Source organism: Cnephaeus nilssonii (assembly GCF_951640355.1).
Source record: "Cnephaeus nilssonii genome assembly, chromosome: 5".
In the NCBI taxonomy this organism is placed as follows: Eukaryota; Metazoa; Chordata; class Mammalia; order Chiroptera; family Vespertilionidae; genus Cnephaeus; species Cnephaeus nilssonii.
In genome coordinates this window covers 84,893,788-84,918,517 of record NC_137076.1, presented here as the reverse complement: position 1 = coordinate 84,918,517, position 24,730 = coordinate 84,893,788, and the positions used below count along the sequence as shown (strand labels likewise).

At 41.8% G+C, this 24,730-nt stretch overlaps 1 protein-coding gene across 1 annotated transcript in view; it reads right to left on the bottom strand.

Annotated features, from left to right (window-relative positions):
• Positions 1-24,730, bottom strand: part of SH3RF2 (SH3 domain containing ring finger 2) — a 118,355-nt gene that overhangs the window by 59,351 nt on the left and 34,274 nt on the right. Inside the window, exons 3-4 of the mRNA XM_079772530.1 lie at positions 8,682-8,951; positions 4,892-4,987 (exon numbers count right to left, since the gene is read on the bottom strand). Coding sequence (XP_079628656.1) covers positions 4,892-4,987; positions 8,682-8,951 — 366 coding nt within the window. The remainder of the gene's footprint in view (positions 1-4,891; positions 4,988-8,681; positions 8,952-24,730) is intronic.

Genomic DNA, 24,730 nt, shown 5'->3' with positions numbered 1-24,730 from the left:
GGGAATCAGGGAAGGAGCTGACTACAAAGGGGCAGCATCACCTCCTATTTTGGGGAGCGTTGAAACTACTCTATATCTTGATGATGGTGTGGTTATTCTGAATACATTTACCTAAACATGTAGAACTGGACACCAAAAAGCGTAAATTTTATTGTGTGTAAATAAAATAAATCCATAAAAAGGTATTATTCCAGACTAGAAGGAGGGAGACCATTTAGGAATTTACTGAATCTGTTTAGGCAAGTTCTGACAGCCTTCTGGATTAGGGACAATGTCCTTCATTCCCCAGAGCACCTATCCCTCCATTGTTCATCCAGAAAGAGGACAATATACACTCTTTGAGTTGAATGAGTAAACTTCTTCAGGGTCATTCACAGCTACAATGAAGTTAATGTTTTCCTGCTTCCACCTAATTGTTCTGTCCCCAGATGAGCAACACCATCAGCAGCACTGAGAAAGGGCCTCTGTGACTCTTGGTTTGCCCTGTTCTCTGCCAACGTGATTAATGGCTCAGCTGGGGAAGGACTGCACATCTCTTAAATTTGCATGCACTCATTTGAAACAACATCCTTGAGGTTCATTGAGCTGAGCAAGATTCACATAACCCAGGCAGGCCCTGTTGGAGAAGTTCTGACAAGAATGGGTGTGAGCTCAGTATTTGTTTTGCCACCATTTTATCCAGGTGCAACTCAATAAATCCAATGCTACATTAACAAGAAAAATCCTGTTTATGCAAAAAAACAAGAACAACAACAAAACACACACACACCTCATGTCACTCTCATAAGAAAGCGTTCCTTCCTTCCAACTGCTTTGTGTGGCACTGGAAATGCAGAACTTACTTAAAGAGTCCTCAGCAAGTGCTAGTCTTAATGAAACGACGGAAGTCAGAATCTAAGGGCTGCTTTAGAAAGCTCAATGTAGGTTTCAAGCCATTTTTGAGAACCAGGTTCCCAGAGCAGAGCAACCACTTGATTATCTTATTCCCCTCCTAGCAATTAGAACAAAGGAAGCAATGGCTAGCTTGATGACAATCTTGAGGATTCTTGTAATCACCAATTTTAGAGGTGAAGTGGTGGGAGAGTATCCAAATGAATAATCATTAAATGTAGAAGTTTCTTTGGGGGGGCGGGGAAGGGTATCAGAAGTGGGAAATATTGGTGCCTCTCTCCCAGCCCCAGCTATGAAGAAGCTTCTTGAGATAAAGCAGGGGACCATGCAGCTCGCATCTGCAAAAACTTCAGCACTGCCTATGTGTACAGCTAGACATTAGTTGTAGCTCACCTCTGTCCCTAGAATCTCAACCACTGTCTCCCAATCAACATAACTGTTCCTCTTCAGCAAACGCTGCTTGACCAAGCAAATGGCTCCACCACCAACCTAGGCACACAAATCAGAAAGGGGGCATGATCCTTAACCACTTCCTCTCCCCTGCTCCTTACTTCTGTCAACCTCCTAATCCAGTGGATCTACCTTCCAAAAGGTCCTGGAACCTACCACTTGTTCCAATCTATTGGTCAGAACTAGAGTCACCTTCTAACTGAGCCATGCAGTAGCTCCTAACTGCTCTTTCTATTCCCCCCCTTCTTTAAATGATTTTTACCACTGCAGCCATAGCTGTCTTAAAATATGTATTGATTTCAGAGAGGAAAGGAGAGGAAGAGAGAAACATCAATGATCAGAGAGAATCATTGATCGGCTGCCTCCTGCATGACCCCCAATGGGGATCAAGCCCACAACCCAGGCATGTGCCCTGACAAGGAATCAAACTGTGACCTCCTGGTTCATAGGTTGACACTCAACCACTGAGCCACACTGGCCGGGCCAGAGCAGTCTTTAAGAAACCCAAGTCTTGTGGAATCATTGTCCCTCTAAAGATTTTTCAGTAGCTTCTATTGACTTCTGGATCAAGTCCAGACTTCGATGATCTGGCAGAGACAACAGTACTCACCAAATATTCTATGTGCTCCCCTGTACTTGGAGCTGGCTTAAAGACAGGCAGGGCTATGTGACTGGTTCAGGACAGTGGACTATGAGTGGGAGTGACAAGAGTCACTTCTAAAGCTGGGGCATTGCTGATATATAACTCACTCTTCCTCACTCTTCTGCTGCCACGAAAACTAGGAAGTCCATGTGTTCCAGATGGTGCCACTACAAGATGGCCCAGCCTATTAGTCTGGGTTCCTGCATGACATGTGAGCAGAGCATATAATTGGGTGAGAAAGAACTTTTTCTTTGTTAAGCTGAAATTTTGGAGCTGTTTATTATCATAGCTCATCCTCATTAATGGTTTACAAAGCTCTTTGAACCTGTCTCCCATTTATTTCCCTGGCTTCATTTTTTTGGACACTCTCTAAGCTCCAGCTCTAGTATTCTTTCAGTCCATTGGATATAACACACTTCCTCATCCTGCAGGACTTTTGCAAATGTTACTTCCATGCCCTAGAACCCTCTTCCCTCCGTGCTTACCTACATAACTTCTCTTCATCTGTCAGATCTTGGCTTAGGAGGCATTTGCTGAACCCAACCCAGATAACTTGAGCATCATATTCTCCCTCCCCACAAAGTTCCCTCTACTTTACTCTTTGAGTCATTCATCACACTTATAATTGCTTGATTAATGTCTGACTTTACATTCTGAAAGTAGGGACCCATGTCTGTCTTGTATCTTTAGAACTTCGCACAGGACCTGATATAACAGGCACTCAGTGAAAAATTAGTTGAATGATTGAATATTAGGATGGAGTCACACTGAAAGGTTTGTTCTCTAGTTTTTTTTGTTGTTTTTTTTTCGGTTACTCTGACAACCTCCTGAATTCTTTCCCATTCACTCACTTGTTATGCAATTTTTTTTTTTTAAATGGAGGACTTGTTCTGTCTTAGGCTGGCCTGTGAAGTACAAGCAATATATCCATTAGTGTTCAAAGAAGAGATAAATGAGTGTTCAACTAGTTGCTGAAATTTTATGGAGAAAGTGGGTTTCTAACTGAGTCTTGTAAAATGAGTGAAATGTAAACAAGTAGAGAGAATAACTGGGTGGGTGTACCTGGTAGGGGCCTCAGCAGGGGAAAAAGCGTTGGGAATGAGACTTTATTAGAGATAGAAGCCCAGCCTGTCTGGACCCTTCTTCCATCCCTCCTTTCCACTTTTCATCCCTTCAACACTGACACAGTAGAGGGGGTGCAGAGAACCCTGAGACCTGTGCCGTATTCTGGACACACCATTTATTTCAGAACCTGCTTTGACTCTTATGAATGAAAGAATTGGTTCTTCTCTCCAGTTACGCCTCTGTTCTGTCTTTATCCCACTCTCCTAGAAGTCAGGGAGCGTGCCTTACTTCTTTCATAGCTGCCCACTGCTGACGTTTACTGCTGTATTTTACTTCATTTTATTTTATTTTTGGTTAATCCTCACCTGAGGATCTTTTTTATTTTATTTTATTGATTAAGGTATTACATATGTGTTCTTACCCCCCCACCCCCCCACCCCCCACTTTCATGCCCTCACCCCCCTGGTGTCTGTGTTCATTGGTTATGCTTATATGCATGCATACAAGTCTTTTGGTTGATCTCTCCCCCTTACCCCCACCCGCCCCTACCTTCCCTCTGAGGTTTGAGCATCTGATCCATTGATTTTTAGACAGAGAAGAAGAGAGAAGGGAGGGAGGGAGGGAGGGAGGGAGGGAAGGGAGAGAGAGAGAGAGAGAGAGAGAGAGAGAGAGAGAGAGAGAGAGAGAGAGAAACATTGATGTGAGAGAGACACATCGATTGGTTGCCTCCCACACTCACTCCAATTGGGGCCAAGGATCAAACTTGCAACCCTTCGGTACAAGGGCCAACATTCTAACCACTGAGCATACCGGCCAGGGCACTTTTACTGCTTTATGCCGGGTAAGCATCCAATTGCAGTTAATTAATGGATCTTCTCCTTTAAATTTGCAATGACCTGCTTCAAGCTCAGGTGAGGCTGAGACTCCAAGTTATATTAGGTAAATATCCTAGCTTGTGTTCTTTCCTCTTTAAAAAACAAAGAAGTAATATGTACTCATTTCAGAAGATTTACAAAATACAAGCCAGCAGAAAAAAATTGAAATAATCTAGAATCTCACCATTTGATGATATTATGGTACATTTCCTTTTAGTTCTTTATCCATTAATATATACACATATATTTGTAAAGCTAGTTTTATATAGTTCAATTTGTTTCTTTTTATTGGCAGGAAACATAACATCAAATTTATCAGATGAACCATTTCTAAGTGTACAGTTCAGTAGTGTAAATATATGGTTGTGAAATTGATCTCCAGAACACTATACCCATTAAACTTCATTTTACTTAACAATAAATCATAAACATCTCCCCATAATTCTGAGTACTCCATGATACTTAATATGCTTCTCTAATATTATTTTTAATAAGTATATATTTTCATCACCATTATTTTTAAACAAAATTCTAATTGTTTCTTTTTAGATTATTATGTTTTTAGATTATTTCTGTGTGTTTTTTACTATTATATACAATACTATGGTGAACACTTTTGCATATTTTATACATATATCTCTGCATACTTATTTTAATATTACCTTACCATAAACTCTCTGATGTGAAATTGCTGATTCAAAGGAGATGTACATTTTTAACATTCTTGATATGAGTTAGAGTTTGAATATGAGAGATGACACCAATTTACATTCCTATCAGCAGAATAAAAAGGCCTATTGCCCCTTCCTCTTGCCAGAACTGGATATTATCATCTGGCATCTTTTCTTAGAGACTGTAGTTAGTTCTGTATACGCCTCAGATCAAATGGAAATTGCTCTCAGGAATCACTGTGCTACATGCATCTTTCTGGTAAGCTTAATCAGATGTACACTTGTTGCTCACATACCTCAACAAACAAGATTGGGAAGATGCCGATTTTGTCTCCTAACTTCCCTTCTGCCCAGTTCTCATCCACTCGGCTGATCACAGTGATGATATCATCCTGAAAGAGAAAACGGCTCATGGTCAGCGTCCTGTTTTCAGGTGGTGAAAGCTCTCAGTGGACATCAGCTTGGAGCCCCAGATGGTGTGAGGTACAAGACATGGAGTTCTTTCATGATTTGTTTACAAAATTTTCCTGCTAGATGATCTTTTTCCATAAAGGGCCGGATTTGGATCACCAAGCCACAGAGAAATAGAAATAATTTGGAGGATCAGTGGACTCCAATAGGAAAACTTAGAAATGTTTCTGATTTTAAATCACCAGCAGAATCTGGCCTTTTCATTTAAATTAATCTGATGAGGAAATCAAGATGAAAGCCATAGGGAGACAGACGATCTTAACAAAAGGAAGAATGAATTTCATTCCGATTTTGAAGACTTTTCAGAACCTATCAGTATTCAATGTATCAAATGTAAAGTGATTTTTAACTCAATTTTTTCTTACTATAAAAGTTCATATGTAGACTTATTATAAAAGGTTATACGTAGAAACATCTGAAAATATAGATAAGCAAAATAAAGAAAAAAATTCTATCACAATATAGGTATGACCACTGTTAGCACCTTAGTTAACACCCTTTTTTCCAGATTCTTTTCTATGAAGAGAACACATATATACATGTACATATAAACATACTAATTTTTAGGCCAGCCTGTGTGGCTCAGAGGTTGAACGTCGACCTGTGAACCAGGAGATCATGGTTTGATTCCCTGCTGGGGCACATCCCCAGGTTATGGGCTCGATCCTCAGTAGGGGCATGAGGGAGGCAGCCGATCAATGATTCTCTCTCATCATTGATGTTTCTATCTCACTCTCCCTCTCCCTTCCTCTCTGAAGTCAATAAAAATATATTTTAAAAAGCACACTAATTCTTAAAATCTGTTCCAAAAACATACACAAATTAATATAATAAAGTACATAAATTTTATATGTAAAGCTTGATGAGTTTTTACATTAACTATATCCATGGAACACCATCCAGATCAAGAGTTATAAACATGGCCAATATCTAGAAGATTCCTTTGTACCCTTCCTATCACCTAGCAAGAGGTAACCACTCTTCTGACTCCTAGCATGCCTATTCATTCTGCCTCTTTTTGCACTTCATACAAACGTAGGACACATTGATTTTTTACTTAATACCATATCAGTGACATCTTTCCACATCCATACCTGTTCATCAATCTACACCTGAATAGTCACTCGCTGATCTCTTTGACCTTCTGACCCATGCCCCTGGGTAATTTAAATGAAACGAAATCTAAATTAATTTACTGCATTATATCTTTTCTTAACTTTTCTGTCCTTATTACACTTTGCAATTACATATTTAGAGGTTAGTATTTCTTTAATGCTTATCTACCCCATCAGAACATAAACTCTATGTGCGCAGGGCCTGGGTCTGTTTTGTTCATTTCCATGTCCCCAGAACCTAATACAGTGGCCTCCCTTTAGGAGTCATCCAATAAGTATTTCCTTGTTTTTTTTGTTTTTTTTGTTAATCCTCACCAGAGGATATTTTTTTCTATTGATTTTTGAGTGGAAGGTGATGGGAGGAAAGGGGAGAGAGAGAAACATTGATGTGAGAGAGACATCGATTGGTTGTCTCCTGAACATGCCCTGACCAGGGCAGGAGATCAAACCTGCAACCCAGGCAGGCACGTGTCCTTGACTGGAATTGAACCTGTGACCCTTTGGTGCGTGGCTCAACACACTAACCACTGAGCAGCACTGGCCAGAGGGGAAATATTTCTTGAATGAATGCATGTATGAATAAATGAATGTGTGAAAAAATTGTACAATTTAATGAGATAGAAAGCACTAGGCAAAGATAATGCTGAGTTCATGTTTAATTTGGATATACTGAGTTCAGAAAGAACATGCGATTTCCTAGTGCAGTTTCAGCCTCCCATACCCTTCCAGAATGAATCAAATTTTTTTCTTTTGGTTCCTTGTCATAATTTACCATTTATGTGTCTGTTTCTTCACTAGTCTGCTGGGTCTGTGATGGTAGGAACAGTGACTCATCACTTTGTTCTCAGTGGACAGTTTGGCACATGGATGGGCCTACTGAATGAATGAGCTGGTAGATTAAGTGTCCCAGAGAGGGGCAAAAACAAATCCCCAAAAACCCCAAACAGAGGATGCTCCCTGCCTATGTCTTCCTCCAGCTGCGTCCCCAGAGCGCAGTGTCTAATGCCTGGCACAGAGTGAACACTGAGTAAAGGCCTGTGGAATTGAACTGTCCTTCCTCTGACTGCAGTTGAAATATGGCCTGTGCAGTTTGGGCTACAGAATGACCTTCCTTAGGGGACTCGCTTGGAGGTGCCAAGACAAGAATGATCAGTATTTCAAAATGTGGAGGGCAGTGAGGTTATCTAGTAGGAGGGAATCGGAAGTAAATCTCGTCTCTGGCAGTGGTGGAATAAAAATGTCCTACAAAGCAGACCTTTCCTGAGCCAGTGTGACAGTGCCACTTCTTGTATGTGATTTATCATAAGCAGCAAAGAATAAAAACCATCCCAACTATGGTTTCTATGAGGAAATTTGAATGTTGAAGGAATAATGAATACTGAACACAGAGAATTAAAGTAATCTAGACTTTAGTAGAAGAATGCAGGCAAAACATTTTTAGGGTGATTAATGTCCTTGGAAAGTATATCTTGTAAGAGTTTTGTTTTTTAATGATAGACACATACTTTTAAAAATATATATATTTTTATAGATTTCAGAGAGGAAGGGAGAGGGAGGAAGACAGATAGAAACATCATCGATAAGAAAGAATCATGGATCGGCCACCTCCTGCACGCCCCCTAGAGGGAATCGAGCCTGTGACCCAGGCATGTGCCCTTGACAGGAATGGAACCCGAGACCCTTCGGTCCGCAGGCCGACGCTTTATCCACTGAGTCAAATGGCCAGGGCTTATAAGAGGTTTGTTATGTTTAAAGGTATAATTATGCTATGGTGTGTGTTTGGAGTGTCTTGAATGTAACGTTTACAACAAAATAGATGGTTGTAAATGAGAAGAATTAGGTGATGAGAACTTGGTCGGTAAGAATAGCCTTAGAGATACATGATAAAGAGGTAAGAACTGTAGTTTTGCAAGCACGCTATCAAATTGTATTTGTAATTTTCTGTCCACATGTCTGTTCCTCCCACTACTCTGTCTGAGGTCAGGGATTGGGACTTGTTCATGCTGTATCCTCAGTGCCTGCAAAGAATAGGTGCTCACATGCTGGGATTGTGAGCTGGATCCCCAGTAGGGGGTGTGCAGGAGGCAGCCAATCCATGATTCTTGTCATTGATGTTTCTATCTCCCTCCCCCTTCCTCTCTCTGAAATCAGTAAAAATATATATTTCTAAAAAGTGGGAAAAAAAATAGGTGCTCAAAGTGATTGTAGAATGAATGAATGAATGTGTAAATGCTTATTCTCATAATTACAATAGAAAAGGCTTAAGGATTTCTATCAAACTGATATTAATATATTTCTCTAGTGACTTCATGTCTATGTAGTTTGAATTATACACACACATTGCATATACAAGCACATATGTGTGTATACATACATATATACATAGATATACACACTTAATATAATTTAAAAATATAAACAAATATTAAGCAAACAACTCCAGGTTCTGCACAGTCTCTCCATGGTCACTAGTGACATTGGTGGCTGCCCAGAATCTTACCTTGAGGAAGGTCAGGCAGTCCTGGTTGTCACTCTTGTCCTTATTTCGTAGGTCGAAGTTGTAGAGGGCCCGGCAAAGTGGGGGTGGCTGGGGCAGCTGCTTGATGACCTCCACAGAGCTGGCCGGGAAGAACCCACTGACTCCATTGATCTCCCCCTGGTACCAGTTCTCGTCCAGCTGTCTCCGAAGGAGGATGACATCTCCCTTATTAAACCTCAGGTCACCGGGATTCTGCCCTCGGTAGTTGCATAAGGCCTTTGCTCGAGGCACCTGCCAATAAAACATGTACTTGGCTTAGAGGCTGGAGGAACAGAATGAATCATATTAATAATTAACTACTGAACCCTCCCAATGTACTAAGTGCTAAATGCAGATCATCTTGTGGATCTGTAAACACTGAATGCAATGTTTACCACAAAGTAGGTTGTTATGAATGAGTAGAATTAGGTGGTGAATTATATGTAGAATTACTAGTATATAGTAGAATTAGATGGCCTGTGGACCATATCTTTGAGATGGACACTCTAATCATGCCCATTTCTAAGTAGGGTGACTGAGGCGCAGAGTGGTTGAATAACTTGCCTGGGGTGACACAGTCTGGAAATGGCAGATATGGGATCTGAACTCGGGCCACCTGAGTTTAGAGCTCCTGTTCTTAACCACTATGTAGGGACAGGGTTTTGGATTTAACTCCACAGCTACATGCACTTGAGTGAGTCAGCGACTCCGGGGGCCTGGACATGGACTGTGAAATCTGGCTCCACCTCTTTTCCCTAGTGTGACCATGCTCAAGCTATTTACTCTTTCTTAAACCACATTCATTTATAAAAAGAGGTAATAGTAGGACACCCACCTCATTAGGGAGTTGTGAGGAATAAGTGATATACATAATAGTTTTAGCTTATGGCTTTATACATAGTATGTGCTCAATAAATGATCTCCCTTATTATCATCACCTATAATGGAGGGCTGATGATATCAGTTCTACATATCCCTCAGTATCGATGGGAAGAAAACTGGGCTGAAAACCCCCGAAGACAGAAAGTGTTACAGCGGGGTGATACAGCAGAACTTGTCTTCAGCCTTCTCTAGAAGCTGTAAACCTCACCAGTGTTTGCATCTCTAGGAAGTGCAACTGACACATCATTAGTCAGAAATCAATCATCAATATTTAAAATTTACCTAGAGAATCATCATTTGTTAAATCTGTTGTCTGTCTAAATCATTATTTCAGTCAAATGCCTTTCTTTTTTTCCTAATCGAAACGGTTTCTCCACACAGAAATGACTTCACTCTGGTCTCCTGGAAGCCAGTTTGACAAACTGAAAGTTCTAATCACATAGGTTTAAGGGAAAGCCCGTCATTGTCACCTGGGATTGTGCTTTACTTTGTGCTTTGTCAGCACTGGGGCGAACACTCCTGGGGGCAGCCTTGCTTTTGTAAGGAGGTGTAAGAAAACATTCATTCTGTTCTTCAAGGGCCTTCCGGTCTGCAATGTTAATTTGAAAAGGAACTTCAAGCAGGTTAGGGGTAGAGCCAGGACCGGAGCAGCAGCATCTTGCTGATGGATGGTAGAGTATGCTTTCCTGCTGGTCCCCGGGTACAGTAAGAGGAACCCAAAGGGGTAGGAAACCACAGGAACACAGCTCATCCTCAGCAAACCAGCGAGCAAAGATGTGCGTACTAGGAGGTTTACAGGGCCGAGGATAAATGGAATTGACTGAATAAATTATGATGCACCCATACAATGGAATACCCTACAGTTATTAAAATTGATGATGTTGATCTATAATTAATAGCATTGAGTTACTCAGAATATACTGTTAAGTATAATAGAAGAGGTTAAAACAGTTCTGTAGACTAAACATTTATTATAAATACATATATATCATTTTTTACCTGGGAAAAATGCTAAATGCTAGATGGCTATCCACCAACATTTTAAGAGGGGTTATTTCTAAGTGGTGAGACTTTTGAATACTGAAAAAATTATTTCCCTAAGTGCTTAGCTGTGTTTTCTAACTTTTCTACAATAAATTGATTGTATTGCCTATTATAATTGGATAATAAAAAATAAAATAAATAAAATTGAGGGATGAGAAGTAAAAGACATGGGAGAGGAATTTGGGAAGGAAATAAGCCAAGCTGAGTAGGATTGGCAAACCACGCAACCAACCTTTTGGACACGTTCTTACCTGAAAAATAAGCAGGTAGATAGATGCTGGATGAGAGCAAAAGATGTGTGTGTGTGTGTGTGTGTGTGTGTGTGTGTGTGTGTGATCTAAACGGCTACACTCCCAGGGTTGGCTGTATCAGGGACAAAGTTATCCCTCCATACTCCTTCTTTCCAATTTTCCATTGAAATAAATCACTTTTTTTTTTTCTGGTTACATGACTACCTAGAACAGTAGTCACGTTTTCCAGCTTCTCTGGCAGCTACGTTCTGGCCAAAGGGGCCTAAGTAACTTATAGGAAGTGTTTTTACTGAACGAGACCAATTTTCTCTTTTCTTTCCTCCATTTCGCTATGTAGAATGGAGATGTGATGGCTAGAGCTCTAGCTGCCATCCTGAACAGGGAGGAGGAAGGTCACACCTACAGAGGAAAGGAAGTAGTCTGGGTTGCAGAGTCACTACTGAAGTCCTGAACTACTTTACTGCCAGACTTTGGTCTAAAAGTTAAACTTCCATCTTGTTTAAGGCACTGTTATTTTGGATTTGAAAAGGAAAGGAAAAGAAAGGAAGAATTTTAAAATTAAGAAAAAACATTAAAGCCCCTTTGACTTTGTATAATAATAACATCAATAGCTAATATTTATTGAGTATTTTATCTTATGTGCCAGGCACTGTGTTAAACATTCCACAAGATATTTATTTAATTTTCATAACAAGCCGTGATTAGAAAACTGGGTATCAGAGAGCCTAAGAAGTTGCCCAAGTTCATAAAGCTAGAAAGCGGTAGATTTAGAATTTGAGCTGAGGTCTGTCTGTCCCCAAGCCAAGCTCTTAACTAGTCAGCCAGTGTTTCTCAAAACGAAGTTTGTGGTTCACCTGAATCAGAATCTTGACAGATGTTAAAAATGCAGATTCCTGGACCCCAGCACTGACCTATTTGACCAGAATCTCAAGTGCGATTCAAGTATCTGCATTTTTATCAAGCTCCCCCAGCACCCAAGTTCAATGCTCTCTCCCCCACCCCACCCGCATCTGAGTTATATCTTTTTCTAATTAAAATGGGAGCAGCCCAGCCAGTGTAGCTCAGTGATTGAGCATCAACCCACCAACCAAGACGTCACTGGTTCAGTTCCAGGTCAGGGCACATGCCTGGGTTGTGGGTTCAATCCCCAGTTGGGGGCATGCAGGAGGCACCCAATCAATGATGTTTCTCATCGATGTTTCTCTCTATCCCCCTCCCTTTCTCTCTCTCTAAAAATCAATAGAAACATGTATATTTTTTTAGAAAATGGGAGTAATAAAGTTTTGGTGTGGTTTTGTAAATGACTAAGCTGCTCCTCTTCTCTTCTCTTCTCTTCTCTTCTCTTCTCTTCTCTTCTCTTCTCTTCTCTTCTCTTCTCTTCTCTTCTCTTCTCCTCTCCTCTCTTCTCCTCTCCTCTCCTCTCCTCTCCTCTCCTCTCCTCTCCTCTCCCCTCCCCTCCCCTCCCCTTTTCTTTTCTTTTCTTTTCTTTTCTTTTCTTTTCTTTTTTTCTTTTCTTTTCTTTCCTTTTCTTTTCTTTTCTGGAAGACAGCCAATGCAAGTGGCTTCCATATTTTAATGACTACTGAGCATGTATATAAAATTAAAATTGCACTAAACGTTTAAACCTCTTTGAAGATGCATTGACTCTGAAACCCTGAGATAGTGCCAATGGTTTTGTTGACCATAAATGACCCTAGGACACTGGTGGACTGTCCAGTGGGAGTTGGAGAGAGCACATAGCATTACAACACATGTTGTCAAACACACTTAATCTCTAGTTTTCTGACACCAAGTGCCAACTGTGGTACTTTCTTCGCTTAGGATGTTAATTCATAATTGTTTCTTTTTGTTGATGGTTGATACCTTTTCCATTGATTTAAACTTATACATTATTTTTGCTCCACATGGCCAGTAGTAGTCATATATTCCCAAGCCACTGGACCACTTGAGTGCATAAATGCCCCGGTTTAATGAAATACATATATTCAGGCCTGTAAAACCTCACAGTATGAACTTGGGGTACTTCCTGCAAATGATTCTGACTTCTGTGTATTTACATGGGCCATGGTGATATCCAAAAGAAAAATGCTCTTTTACTTATAGATTATCTCACTGAACTTTGTAAAATGGCTATCATTAGTGTATTTACTCTGCCCTCCCAAACTCATCATCTTTTCTCTACATCCCCTCAGTATAGGTAAGTATTGTGAAAGTGAATTGTAAGTTCTATTTTTAACACAAAGACTCTTTTCATCTTCTTTCTCTTCATTCTGGACAACCCCTCCCCTTGTATTCTCAGTTCTACATTCATACCCATAGGACACATTGCTTCCACGCTGTAAAGGAGGAGGAAGGGAAGGGGAGGGAGAGAATCTGAAAAGGGGAAGGACATGAACAATTATTGTTGTTCTGGCGAGCCACAGAAAAATTTCTGGCATTTGCCCAATTGCACTTTCCATGTATTATCTCAATCATATGATCTCAAAACCCAATGAAGTAGATGGTACACCCCATTTTATTATTGAAGAAGCAGAAGTTGTGAGGTGTTTGATGTTATAACGCAAGGTCACACAGCTTGTGTATGGCAGCCCCGAGACTGACTTAGGCTCATTTGACCTCAAAGCAGCCTGGCTCTTCATCCAGCTGAAGTCACCTAAGTGTGTATTTCTATCATAAAACTCATTGGGGGCTCTGTTTTGTAATCAAAATCGGAACAGAGTGTGAACGTAATTTGCTTGCTGTTGGCTGAATTAGCATGAATTATTGAGCTCCAGAGCCCTCACATAAAAGTTAAGCACCTGAAGAGACTCAGCTGGTTGATTCTATCCGGTCCTCAGCTGTTCTCTCAAGGGAAAATGACTCCAAGTGCCACATCAGCAATCACCGTTGTCTTGTTGGTAACAGCGTTCATCACCCATAAGTGTTTTCCCAAGTGCAGGCAGGAGCGGGGAAGGGGGAAGTAGGAGTGGAGGTCTCACAGCCAGGTCATTACCACACTCCCTTTCTTGGTGTTTTCCGGAAAGTCAGATAATCCAATGGAAGCTAGTGTGTACCTAAAAAGCTTTCCTTTTCTGAGATTCAAAAGACTCAAGATTTCTATGCTCCTGCAATTTTCTATTGCTGTGTCACCTCAGTAAAGTCTGAAAGCCACAAGGGTCATGCTTCTTGGAGGGATAATATATAGAACCCAGAAACAAGGAAGCAGGAGCATGTGGAGATACTCATAGTAGAATTATGTTGGAGTAATTATGAATGTTAGTAGTAAAATTATGGCAAGCATCCCTTTCTTTGTTCTACTTTTTAAAAAAATCTATTGATTAAGGATTACATATGTGTCCTTATTCCTCCATTACCCTCCCATCCCCCCCCCTCATGTCCTTCTTTGCCCTTCTTTGCTCTTCTGATGAGCATGTCATTCACTCTGATCTCACCATACACACAGTTATGTGGTCCAGGCAGACCAGTTAGAGTATCCCAATCCCCCTAGCACAGTGATTGATACAGGTCAGGCATGTGCCCCAAACAGAGCCAATTAGAATCTTCCTTGAAGTCTGATATATAGATGCCAAGAAGTGAGTCTTACTTTTGGATCATGAGCCTTGAGTGATAAGCTGTGGACTACCATTGGTGATATTTCCCAACCAGTAGACACACCTTCCTGATTACAGCTTCAAAAGGCAGCAGAACCAGAGATATAGTGAGACATCTATATAGGTAACTAGATAGATGGAGCCTTGACAATAAAATCTGAATACCTAGATCCAGTTGTCCTTGAAGGATACTCAGTTAAGTGAGACCATATCCCCAATGTGGTGTTTATTACTTAAACTACTTGGAGTTATTTTCTGACACTTGGAACTGAACAAGTCCTGACTAACACATATTAAAAACCCAGAAACAACAAAACTGGGCAACAATGGAGTATTCAAATAGCAGACTTTGGAACAGCAGGAGGTCTAGCTGGCAAGAGCCCTGGGTTTATTTCCCATTGGAAAATAATGAAGGAGGCATGTGGTTGATAACAGGGTGAGAGGAAAGGAGCCCAAGTAGAGCAGAACCACCTCAGTGAGGCACACAAGGGGAAAAGTGAGCTGGAGGTGAGAACACAGCCTGCTACTATGTGACCAGCTCTTCATCATGCTCTAGTGACACTTCCCACTCATTTAGAAAGGAGTTGGCCCAGTTCTCTCGAGTTCTGGCATCAGGTGAGGCCAAAATCAACATGCTGAGCTAACTGCTTGCTTCCCTGAGCTGGTCATGAGATCACCCATCACTGCAGAATGGAGCCAAGGAAAAACATCCTGGCCTTTGGCTCAAGTTATCATTCACCAGGCTATGAATTTTCTGTTGGAGAATTCCGGACTTGTGTCTGAAGCGCCTCTTTGATCTTTATCTCTGAGCCCTGAACATAAACAAGTGTTTAATAAATGCTTGATGGATGAGTGAATCTGTGAATTAATCAAGAAGCATCGAGGAATCACCATTCCTAGAGAAAAAGGATGCATGCAAGATTAATAAATATGACTGATAATAATAATTTGAAATCAGATCTATTGGTAAGAGCTGAAAAATTTAAAAATAAAGGAGAGTTTGGTTATATTTTCCAGATTGCCCTGAACTTTAATAATTTGGTGCTACACACACTCAAAAAATGTGCAATACATAAACTCAGGAAACTGAGGTAAACAAAGCCACACACGTTTCTTTGCTGACTGGCTACTTAGAAGGTTTACTCTGCTGATGTGATTTTGTATTTGCATCTGGCCACTTTGCAAGGTTAGCAGAACAGGCCTTGGGAATGCTGGGTAAGGCAAATGTGACTTCCCCTGGGATTTCACTCTACTGGCGAGACAAAGGGTCAACTAACTGTCCTGGATCCTAACTTCCTAGTCTCTGCTTAGCCAGCTGAGCCACCCCGCTTCCCTCCCTCTCTGATAACCCTTTTGGAGTAGTTTTGTTGGGGACAAGGGAGTGTATATTAGAAAGTGCTGGCTGGCCCTTGAGCACGTTTCCCCTTCTCTGCTGAGGAGAGAGAACTCAACAGGATCAGATCTGGCTGCTCTTGGCCAAGCCCAGACCATCTGCTGCCTGGGGTCTTGAGTTCACTAGAGGCACACATTACTGTGATCTTCCTAAGTGTGAAACGCTGAATGTGGGCATTCGAATTTGAGGGCAGGCTCTGAGACACTCAATGTGAGTTTCTTTTTTCATAGAGAATTTTACTTGTTCAGGAAGGTACTAGGGTGCAACAGAACACGGATATTAGAGTCAAGTAAGATGTTGGCTTGCATTCTGGATTTTGTAACTTTGGCCAAATCACTTCCTGATTCTTAGTTTGGATCACCCACAAAATGGGGCCGATGCTAATACTTCTTTGTGCAGTAAACTCAGCAAGTCTGAGTTATACAACTGTGCATGTTCCAGTGAAAGTTTTAGCCCTTGACCTGAGAGATAAGCTCTCGAAATATCTTGCCTGATCAGTGAGGCTTTGACTGCCTGGGACCTCGAGACACACCAGAGTCTAAGCTAACAATGTGATTTATGGTGGTGGGTGTGGCTCATGCAGTACAACCTTGACTTCTAGAGGGGTTGGAGACTAAAGTCAACCACATGGGAAGTTAGTCATGCCTACCTGACCAAAACCCAATAAAAGTCCTAGGACATCCAGTCTCTGGTGAACTTCTGTGGTTGGCAATATTTTATGGTGCTGTTATACACTGTTGTGGGGCGAAATAAGTGCTCTCTGCTCTGGGAGAGGACAATTGAAAGTTGTGCCTGGTCTCCCCTGGTCTCTGCCCTATGTAGCTTTTCCCATTTCTGACTTTAATCTGTATCCTTTGACTGTAATAAATTGTAAATGTGAGTATCACACCTTTGTTGGGTTCCATGAGCCCTTCTAGAGAATCATTGAATCCCAGGGGGGTCTTGGGGACTTCTGAACACACTTTCTCATGGGTTTGTTGAGAGAACTAATGAGATAAACTCTGTTGAGTAGTTAGTGGAATGCTCTGCAAATAAGAAGTGTTCAGCCTGGCCAGTGTGGCTCATAGGTCGATTACCGGTCAGGCACATGCCCAGGTGCGGGGTCAATCCCCAGTACGGAGTGTGCAGGAGGCAGCAGATCAATGATTCTTCTCTCCCTCTCCCTTCCTCTCTGAAATCATATATATATATATATATATATATATATATATATATATATATACACACACACACACACACACACACACACACACACACACATACACACACACACACATATATATATATATGTGTGTGTGTGTGTGTATACATATATATATACACTAGAAGCCCGTTGCACGAAGTTTTGTGCAAAAGATCTTCCTTCACCTGGCTGCTGGCACCAGTTTTCCGCCAGCACCAGTTTTCCTCTGGCCACCCGCTGATCGGAGAGCCGTTTCCTCTGGCCTCCAGCGCGATCGGCCACCCCGAGTTCTTCCAGTGGTGCCGATGGAGGAACTCTGGGTGGCAGATCGTGCTGGCGGGAGGCACTCCAATGGGCGGGTGGCCAGAGGAAAACTGGTGCCGGCAGCCACACAATCAGCCACCCCGAGTTCTGCCACTGGCGCCTTCTGCAGGCCCCATGGGTCCTCCCCCAGCGCCGGCCATTGGGGCCAGCAGGAGGAACGCCAGCCCAATGGGCCACCCTGAGTCCCGCCCCCAGCCTCCCAATGGCCCAATCGTGGGCATAGCGGAGTGATGGTAATTTGCATATTACCATTTTATTAGGTAGGATATATATATATATATATTTTTTTTTTCTTCAATAAACAAGGATACTTAAGAGATTTTTCCCAAAGGAGGAGAGGGGAGCAATGAGCTTGCTGTTACAATTCTGGCCAGATTTTCCCAACCCTACTTGTTATTCATTCTTTCTTTCAATAATTTTTTTGAGTGATAACTATGCCAAACATTGTGTAGTTGGAGAAAGAAAGGTAAAACTTATAAGTAAATAGATAAATATATAATTACAAGTTGGAGTAAGTTTTATGGAGGAAAAGAATAGGGAGGTTAGAGATACTGAGAGTTGGGAAGGGAAATGATATAAGTAAGATTCTTATTATTGGCCCTATCTTTATATCTAAAACTCTATTCTGTTCTGTGATTTTTGTCGTGTACTTCTCTCTTTATTTCTCCTTTCCTCAGTCTCTGTCTTCCAGTCCTAGGTAGAGAGCTGGGGCATAATAGCTCTCCAGTTCTGTTCCTTATCCATCTCCTGACACTTTGAGTCAGTGGGCATGGCCTTCTTTCCTTCCTCTCTTAATAAAATATGAATTAAGCACTACTTTCCCTTAGTTCCAGGATATGCCAGACTTCTTTCCTTTGATTCCTGCTGCCCCCCAGCAGGGTCCTATAGCAGGAAAAAGGTGAAAGAAGCAGGAGTTGACACCAGTGGGCAGAGAAAGAACAACTCAGAGTCGTCAGCCCCTTTAGCATGATTTCATTTTCCCCTCCAAACATTTCTCTAAGATTGCTTTGGGGTGATCTCATTCCCCCATCATAGGAGGTAATCCCAGACATGTTCATAGCCATATCCCTGGCTCCTGACATAAGCTGGTTCTTAATAAATAGCTTGGGGTTGCTTTTGAAATGGGTTGGGTGCCAGGTCCCAGAGATGTTCAGTGAGATAGCACTGAAATTATCCAGAGAACCAAAGCATTTCCATTTCCATTGCTTGCTCCAGGAGGGTCCAGGGCACCTGTGAGGAAGGGCTGGAGGTACTGACAGCTTGAAGGACAAGGGGAGGAGCTATCTCATTCATCCCAGGAGGTAATTCTGCTCCCTTCCATTATCCACATTTCCAGAGTGAGCTTTTGCTAAAGGTGTGGCGTCTGGTACATGAGTCTCTTTTCAGATGGTTTGAGAAACAGCCAGATCCACCATGCAGAAGGAGGAAAGATGAGTCAATGACCCTTCCACCCTCACCTCTTCCTCTGGCTTAGGAAAATAAAGCTTTCGTTACATGGTCACAGGCTTTCTCCCTCAAGTTGTGTCTCTCTTTCATCCCCATGTAAAGATTTCTGGAGCTGAAGGAGGAATGACTAGTGACAACATGACCCAGGCAAACAGTAGAATGTTTCTGATAATGGGGCCATCTGGTCTGGGCGCTGGAGTTGACCCCTAGATGTGATGCTCAGAAACTTGTGTCTTTGAGTGACGCACAGAACCTCAACTGCAAAGAGATGATTTTTTTACCTTTCCTTCCAACTCTAAAGATAACAGCATGTTAAGGTGAATGATCAATACTCCAGGAGTATCTTTACAATACTACAGAAATAAAGGTGATGGATTTGAAATGGAACCAAACTGGCAAAATGTAGATAACCATTGAAATTTGAGTCAGGGTAGAAGGCAATTTATTGTACTATTTCCTCCACTTTTGTGTGTGTGTGGTCCTCCTTAGAACTGAGGTGCAGGTGCCACCAGCAGGCCAGACTGCAGTGATGAGGAATGAAGTGGCTGTGAATGCTCCCAGACCCTTGGAGACAATGACTTTGCTGACGAGAGCTAAAGTGGCTGGGCTTGTCTTCTATTGTCAAAAAAAATTACATCTTGATTTCAAATGGATTACTTAGTCTTCATTGTTAAGACTTGCGTGTGTGTGTGTGTGTGTGTGTGTGTGTGTGTGTGTGTATTTACACATATTTGCACTTTAATTTGGTGGTAGCATGGGAAAAACCTGCATGGCCTTTGTTGAAAGCAGCAAGCCTGGGAAGTGAGAACTCTTCCCTCTCAGTTCAGTTATCCTTGAAGCCAAGATGTTCATCCCAGGACCTTCTGCAAATCTGCAATTTATCTGCTTCCTTTAAATAAAAATTCAGATCATTCCTTTCATTTATACCAAATGGAACAGATATAACCTTGGAGAAAAAATACCTTGCCTGCCTATAGAGTTGGACCCCATGTTAGGAGTGAGTGTCTGTATACTAGAAAGATGCTAAAGATCCACATGTCATCTGTCCCACTAGACACAGGGTCATATTTTCAACTAGAAAGCTTGAATTTAAGGAAACCCTCTGGAAGTCCCTGAGATATGGAAACTGTCTTCTATGATTAAGCTATAGAAGTGTCTCAGCGGTTTTTGCAATCATTTTTCACTCTGAGATAGAGTCTGTAGTCCTCCTAGGAATGTGAGATATTGCAGGATTGTGGACAGTTCTTTCTTCCCATAAGGTCATATCCAGATAGGAGACAGTATCCTTGGCATTGCCTCTGTCTTCTGCATCTTTGTCTCAGAAAGCCTTTACTGTCCTTGAAGGATGAATTGGATCTCTTTTTTTTGTGAGCCATCTTTCCCCTATCACAGAACTCATCACCTTGTATTGTAATTGCTGGTTTACTTGTCTGCATGTTCACCAGATTTGAACTCTGTATGCTCTATGATTGTTCATCTAAACTCCTAAAACCTGGCAAAGCGATGGCATCCACTCATTCATTCAACAAAAATGTACCAAACACCTATAATAAGTAAGCCAGACACAATGTGTGCCTTTATGGGACTTACATTCTAGCAGCACCTAGTAAACACTCAATAAGTATTGGTTGAATGAATGAACAAATGAATGAATCAATATTAAACCTCACTATTCCACTTAACCCTAATTTCAACTTTGATATTTTGCCATCTCTTTTTCTGACATAAGATTCCAACATGCCTGCCCAGCCGGCATAGCTCAGTGGTTGAGCGTCGACCTATAAAACAGGAGGCCATGGGTTTGATTCCTGGTTAGGGCACATGCCTGGGTTGTGGGCTCGATTCCCAATGGGGCATGCAGGAGGCAGCCAATTGATCCAATTGATGATTCTCTCTTATTACTGGTGTTTCTCTCTCTCTCTCCCCCCTCTCCCTCTCTCCCTCTCCTTTCCTCTCTAAAATCAATAAAAAATATATTTTTAAAAAGATTCTAACATGCCCACCTAGTTATTTTTCCAAAATTGGGGAGTATCCAGGCATAGCCACAGATACAAAAAATATTTTTCCAGGTCATCCTTTACAAAAAGACCCTCTTATTTAAAATGTGCTTTGAGCTTTCCATATCCCAGTTTTCCCAAAGGATACCTGCCTGGGACACTCCTCTTATTGAAGACTCTCCCCGCCCCCACATGTCTTCTACATCAAGTCTATAATCTCTACTGCAGGCAGCCATGATGAGTGACAAAAATTGCCAGCTGGTAGGAAAGGGAGCAGAAGGGAGCAAGGAGATATCTTTTTCTGCCTATTCAGAACATTGAAATCCAATTTATTGCTGGCCACTTGAGCCAAAGAAAGCAGCTCTCAGCAGCTGTTGATCTGAGAGGCTCCAGCTCATTTCCATGACCTGGCTGTCACACTCCTCCGGCACGTCTGGGAGTGGGTCAGCATGAAGCAGCAGCCCTCCTGTTCTCTTCCCGAAGGCCTGGCCTTGGGTGGGCCTGTTTCAGAGGGCAGAAAATGTGATAGAGTCACTCTTTCAAAAATCTTTTTTTCTTGTGGGTGGACATTCCTTGGTAATTGCTGCCCCAGGGTTCCTCCTCTTCTTATTACTCTTGTCCTCACTCAGTGGTGTGCTGGTAAACCAGCTGGGGGTTGGGGGTTCTGATTTGCGTCAATTTCCATGGTGTAAATACTCCCCCTTTGACTACCAACCTGATGTCACTGAATATGGAGTTGGGAAGACACAAGACCTGTGTGTTACTGCCTTTCATGTTCCAGCACTACCAGATAACTTGCTGTCTAACTGACACTCGCTCCAGAGGTGAAAGGTTGCCCAAGACTAGCACCATTGTCTTTCTTACAGCTGGGATTTTAGGACATGGTTGTAAAATCCTTTTGCATCTGATTTGTCATTGGGCTCTGACCACAACACTGCAAGGTAAGAATGACGATGCATATTTGGTAGAGGAGGAAACTGAGGCACAGGAATATATGACTTGCCTCAGCTCACATAGCTGGGGTTCACTGTTCTTCTCTCTCCACTCTTGACTCTGGCCATTCTCCTCTCACACGGCCCATCGCAGCCAAACCGAACATCATTTTGTGCTACCAATGCCTCGGTCACTCTCACTCCTTCAGTTCTTCCCAGAATACTCATTCTGAAGTCCACCCTCTCCCTCTCCTGCCCAACTGTTGCTTGTCCTTTAGGTCTCAGCTTAAACATCATGTCCCTGAGCGTCCATGTCAGGGTCAGGGATCCCTGCCGTGTACATTTATGACTCTCCCTAGCACCTCCATCACAGTTATTTGTCAAATGGTGTTGAAGTGGCTTGTTCATGGATCTGCCTCCTCTACCAGACTGTAAACTTGGCGAGGGCAGACACTTTCACCCAGCTCACCACTGAGCCTAGTGCCAAACACAGTGTTTGGCCCGATAAGTATTTTTAGAAGAAAGGGATTCCTGAATGATGGCCTCCTAAACTCAAATTCACTGAATGCTTTGTTCTCTGAACTATCTCCCATCAGGGCCCCATAGAATCCACTTCCTCATAGATTGGTTGAGGTTTTCTCAGGAACCTGGGGAGGCTCCTGCAACAGTGCTCAGCCAGCCAGACTGCTCCCTTGTCAGTTACAGCTGCTCACCTCCCCTGCCTTGCCACGGCCCCTCTGGGCTTTGCAAAGTGTCGCAGAAGCAAGCTGAGAAACCTGTTTGGTGTGCTATGAAATGTGCTCATTACACGCATGCCAAGACAGAGACACAGGAAGAAGGCTCCAGCCAGGAGCACCCGAACCTTCGGGAACGGAGGAATGTTTAGGGATATTCTGGAATGAACGTGTCCTATAATAATTGCAAGACTAAGCCTTATGGATTAGCCTTGATTCCCTCAATTTCCCTCTGCGGAGGCAGAAAAGGATCCAGGCTGCTTACATGCTGGGGATCTGCTGACCTTTTGGCACCACAGAATCTCAAACATACCTGAGGCATTTATTACAAACATCTAATCATCTTCTGTAAACACAGGCGGCTGCCACTTAAAACAGGCAGGAGCAGAGTCTGGCGCATGCTAGTTCCTTCCTTTGCTTTACCCGAGCCTGCCTAGTGATAAAACTTCAGGGTGTTCATCTTTGCTCTGGAGCATATATGAGAAAGAATAATTTACCAGTCACTGGAGGACCTGGTTATGCCTCTAGAAGCATTTAGTCCAACAAACCTTTGCATGTTGATGAAATGTGCTATTCTGTAATGTCTAATACAGCAACCACTAGCCACATGTGGTTACTGAGCCCTCGCCAGGTGGCTGACGCAAGGGAGGAACCAGATTTTAAATTTCATTTACTGTTAATTAATTTAAATTTGAAGTTAAGTAGCCACATGTGGCTAGTATCTACTATATTGGACAGCACAGCTCTACATCTAACCTACAAGTTTTGTCTAGGAGATGAGAGTTATAACTTTTAAAGATATACATGTATATATCACACACGATCCCTGTGACTGTAATATATACATATCACAGGAATTACACAAGATTGAAAAACACATTAAATGACACCACAGGGATATAAAAATTCAGAAAATGGGAAACTATAAGACAAGTGCAATAGCAAGGGGAAAAAAAAGAGGAGGGGTGTGTGTGTGTGTGTGTGTGTGTGTGTGTGTGTGTGTATGTTTGGAACCTAGAGATTAAAAAAGACTTAAGAAGCATATCAACCAAATGCAATGTGTGGAACTTTGTGGATCTTGATTTAAACAAACCAATTATTAAAAAATTAAAAAACAATTGGGGAAATTTGAACACTGAATATTTGATGATATCAAGGAAGTTTTAGATGTGATAATGGTATTGAGGTGATGTTAAAAAAATAGTCCTTTTTTAAAGGTACCTATTAAGTTGTTTACATGCGAAAGAGGATGATATGGACTTGATAAGTGGGCTATAGACGAAATAAGATTAGTCTTATGTGAATAATTATGGAATCCAAGTGATTGGTACATTGGTTCATTATTATTATTTATTTTTATATTTAGAAAATTTCACAATAAAAAGTTTTAAAAAATCATCAGAGGGATTCCAATGTTGGTGAGAGATGGGAAAACAAGCACTTTCCTTCTTAAATGTTGGGAGCTTAACATTTCGTATTGGGAAGGCAACTTGGGTACATTGATCAAGACCTAAACTATGTGTTCCTTTTGACTCAGGAATCCTAGTTTTAGGAATTTCTCCTGCAGACATATGCAAGAATCTATGTAAAAGATTGTGAAGTACAGGGTTGTTTATAATAGTGAAGAATTGGAAATAGCCTAAATGTCCTTTGGTCAGGGACTGGTTATATAAATGATGGTATGCAATTACTGTGGAATGATTCGCAGTAGTTGAGATCTAAAGAGAATGAGATTGATCAGTGTGGACTGCCATCAGAAAGATGTCTATGATATAGTCTTAGGTTTAAAAAAAAGCAAATTTCAAAAAGTATGTGTAGTATGACCCAATAAAAGCAACATATGTGTGTATATATGTTTGTGTATATGGATGTATAGAAGCACAGATAAAACTTGGAAAATAAATACATCAAGTTGATCCAGGGAGGGGAGGAGCTTACAGCTCCACTAAAATGAGCATGAGTTGCTGTGTTATCTGTGGCTCTCGAGTAGCTAGACCAGGTGTCCTCAAACTACAGCCTGCGGGCCACATGCGGCCCCCCCCCGAGGACATTTATCCGGCCCACCAGGTGTTTTTGCCGTTTTGTTTTTTTACTTCAAAATAAGATATGTGCAGTGTGCATAGGAATTTGTTCATAGTTTTTTTTTTTTAAACTATAATCCGGCCCTCCTATGGTCTGAGGGACAGTGAACTGGCTCTCTTTTTAAAAATTTTGAGGACCGCTGAGCTAGACTCACATCGTCTGTTCCATGAGTA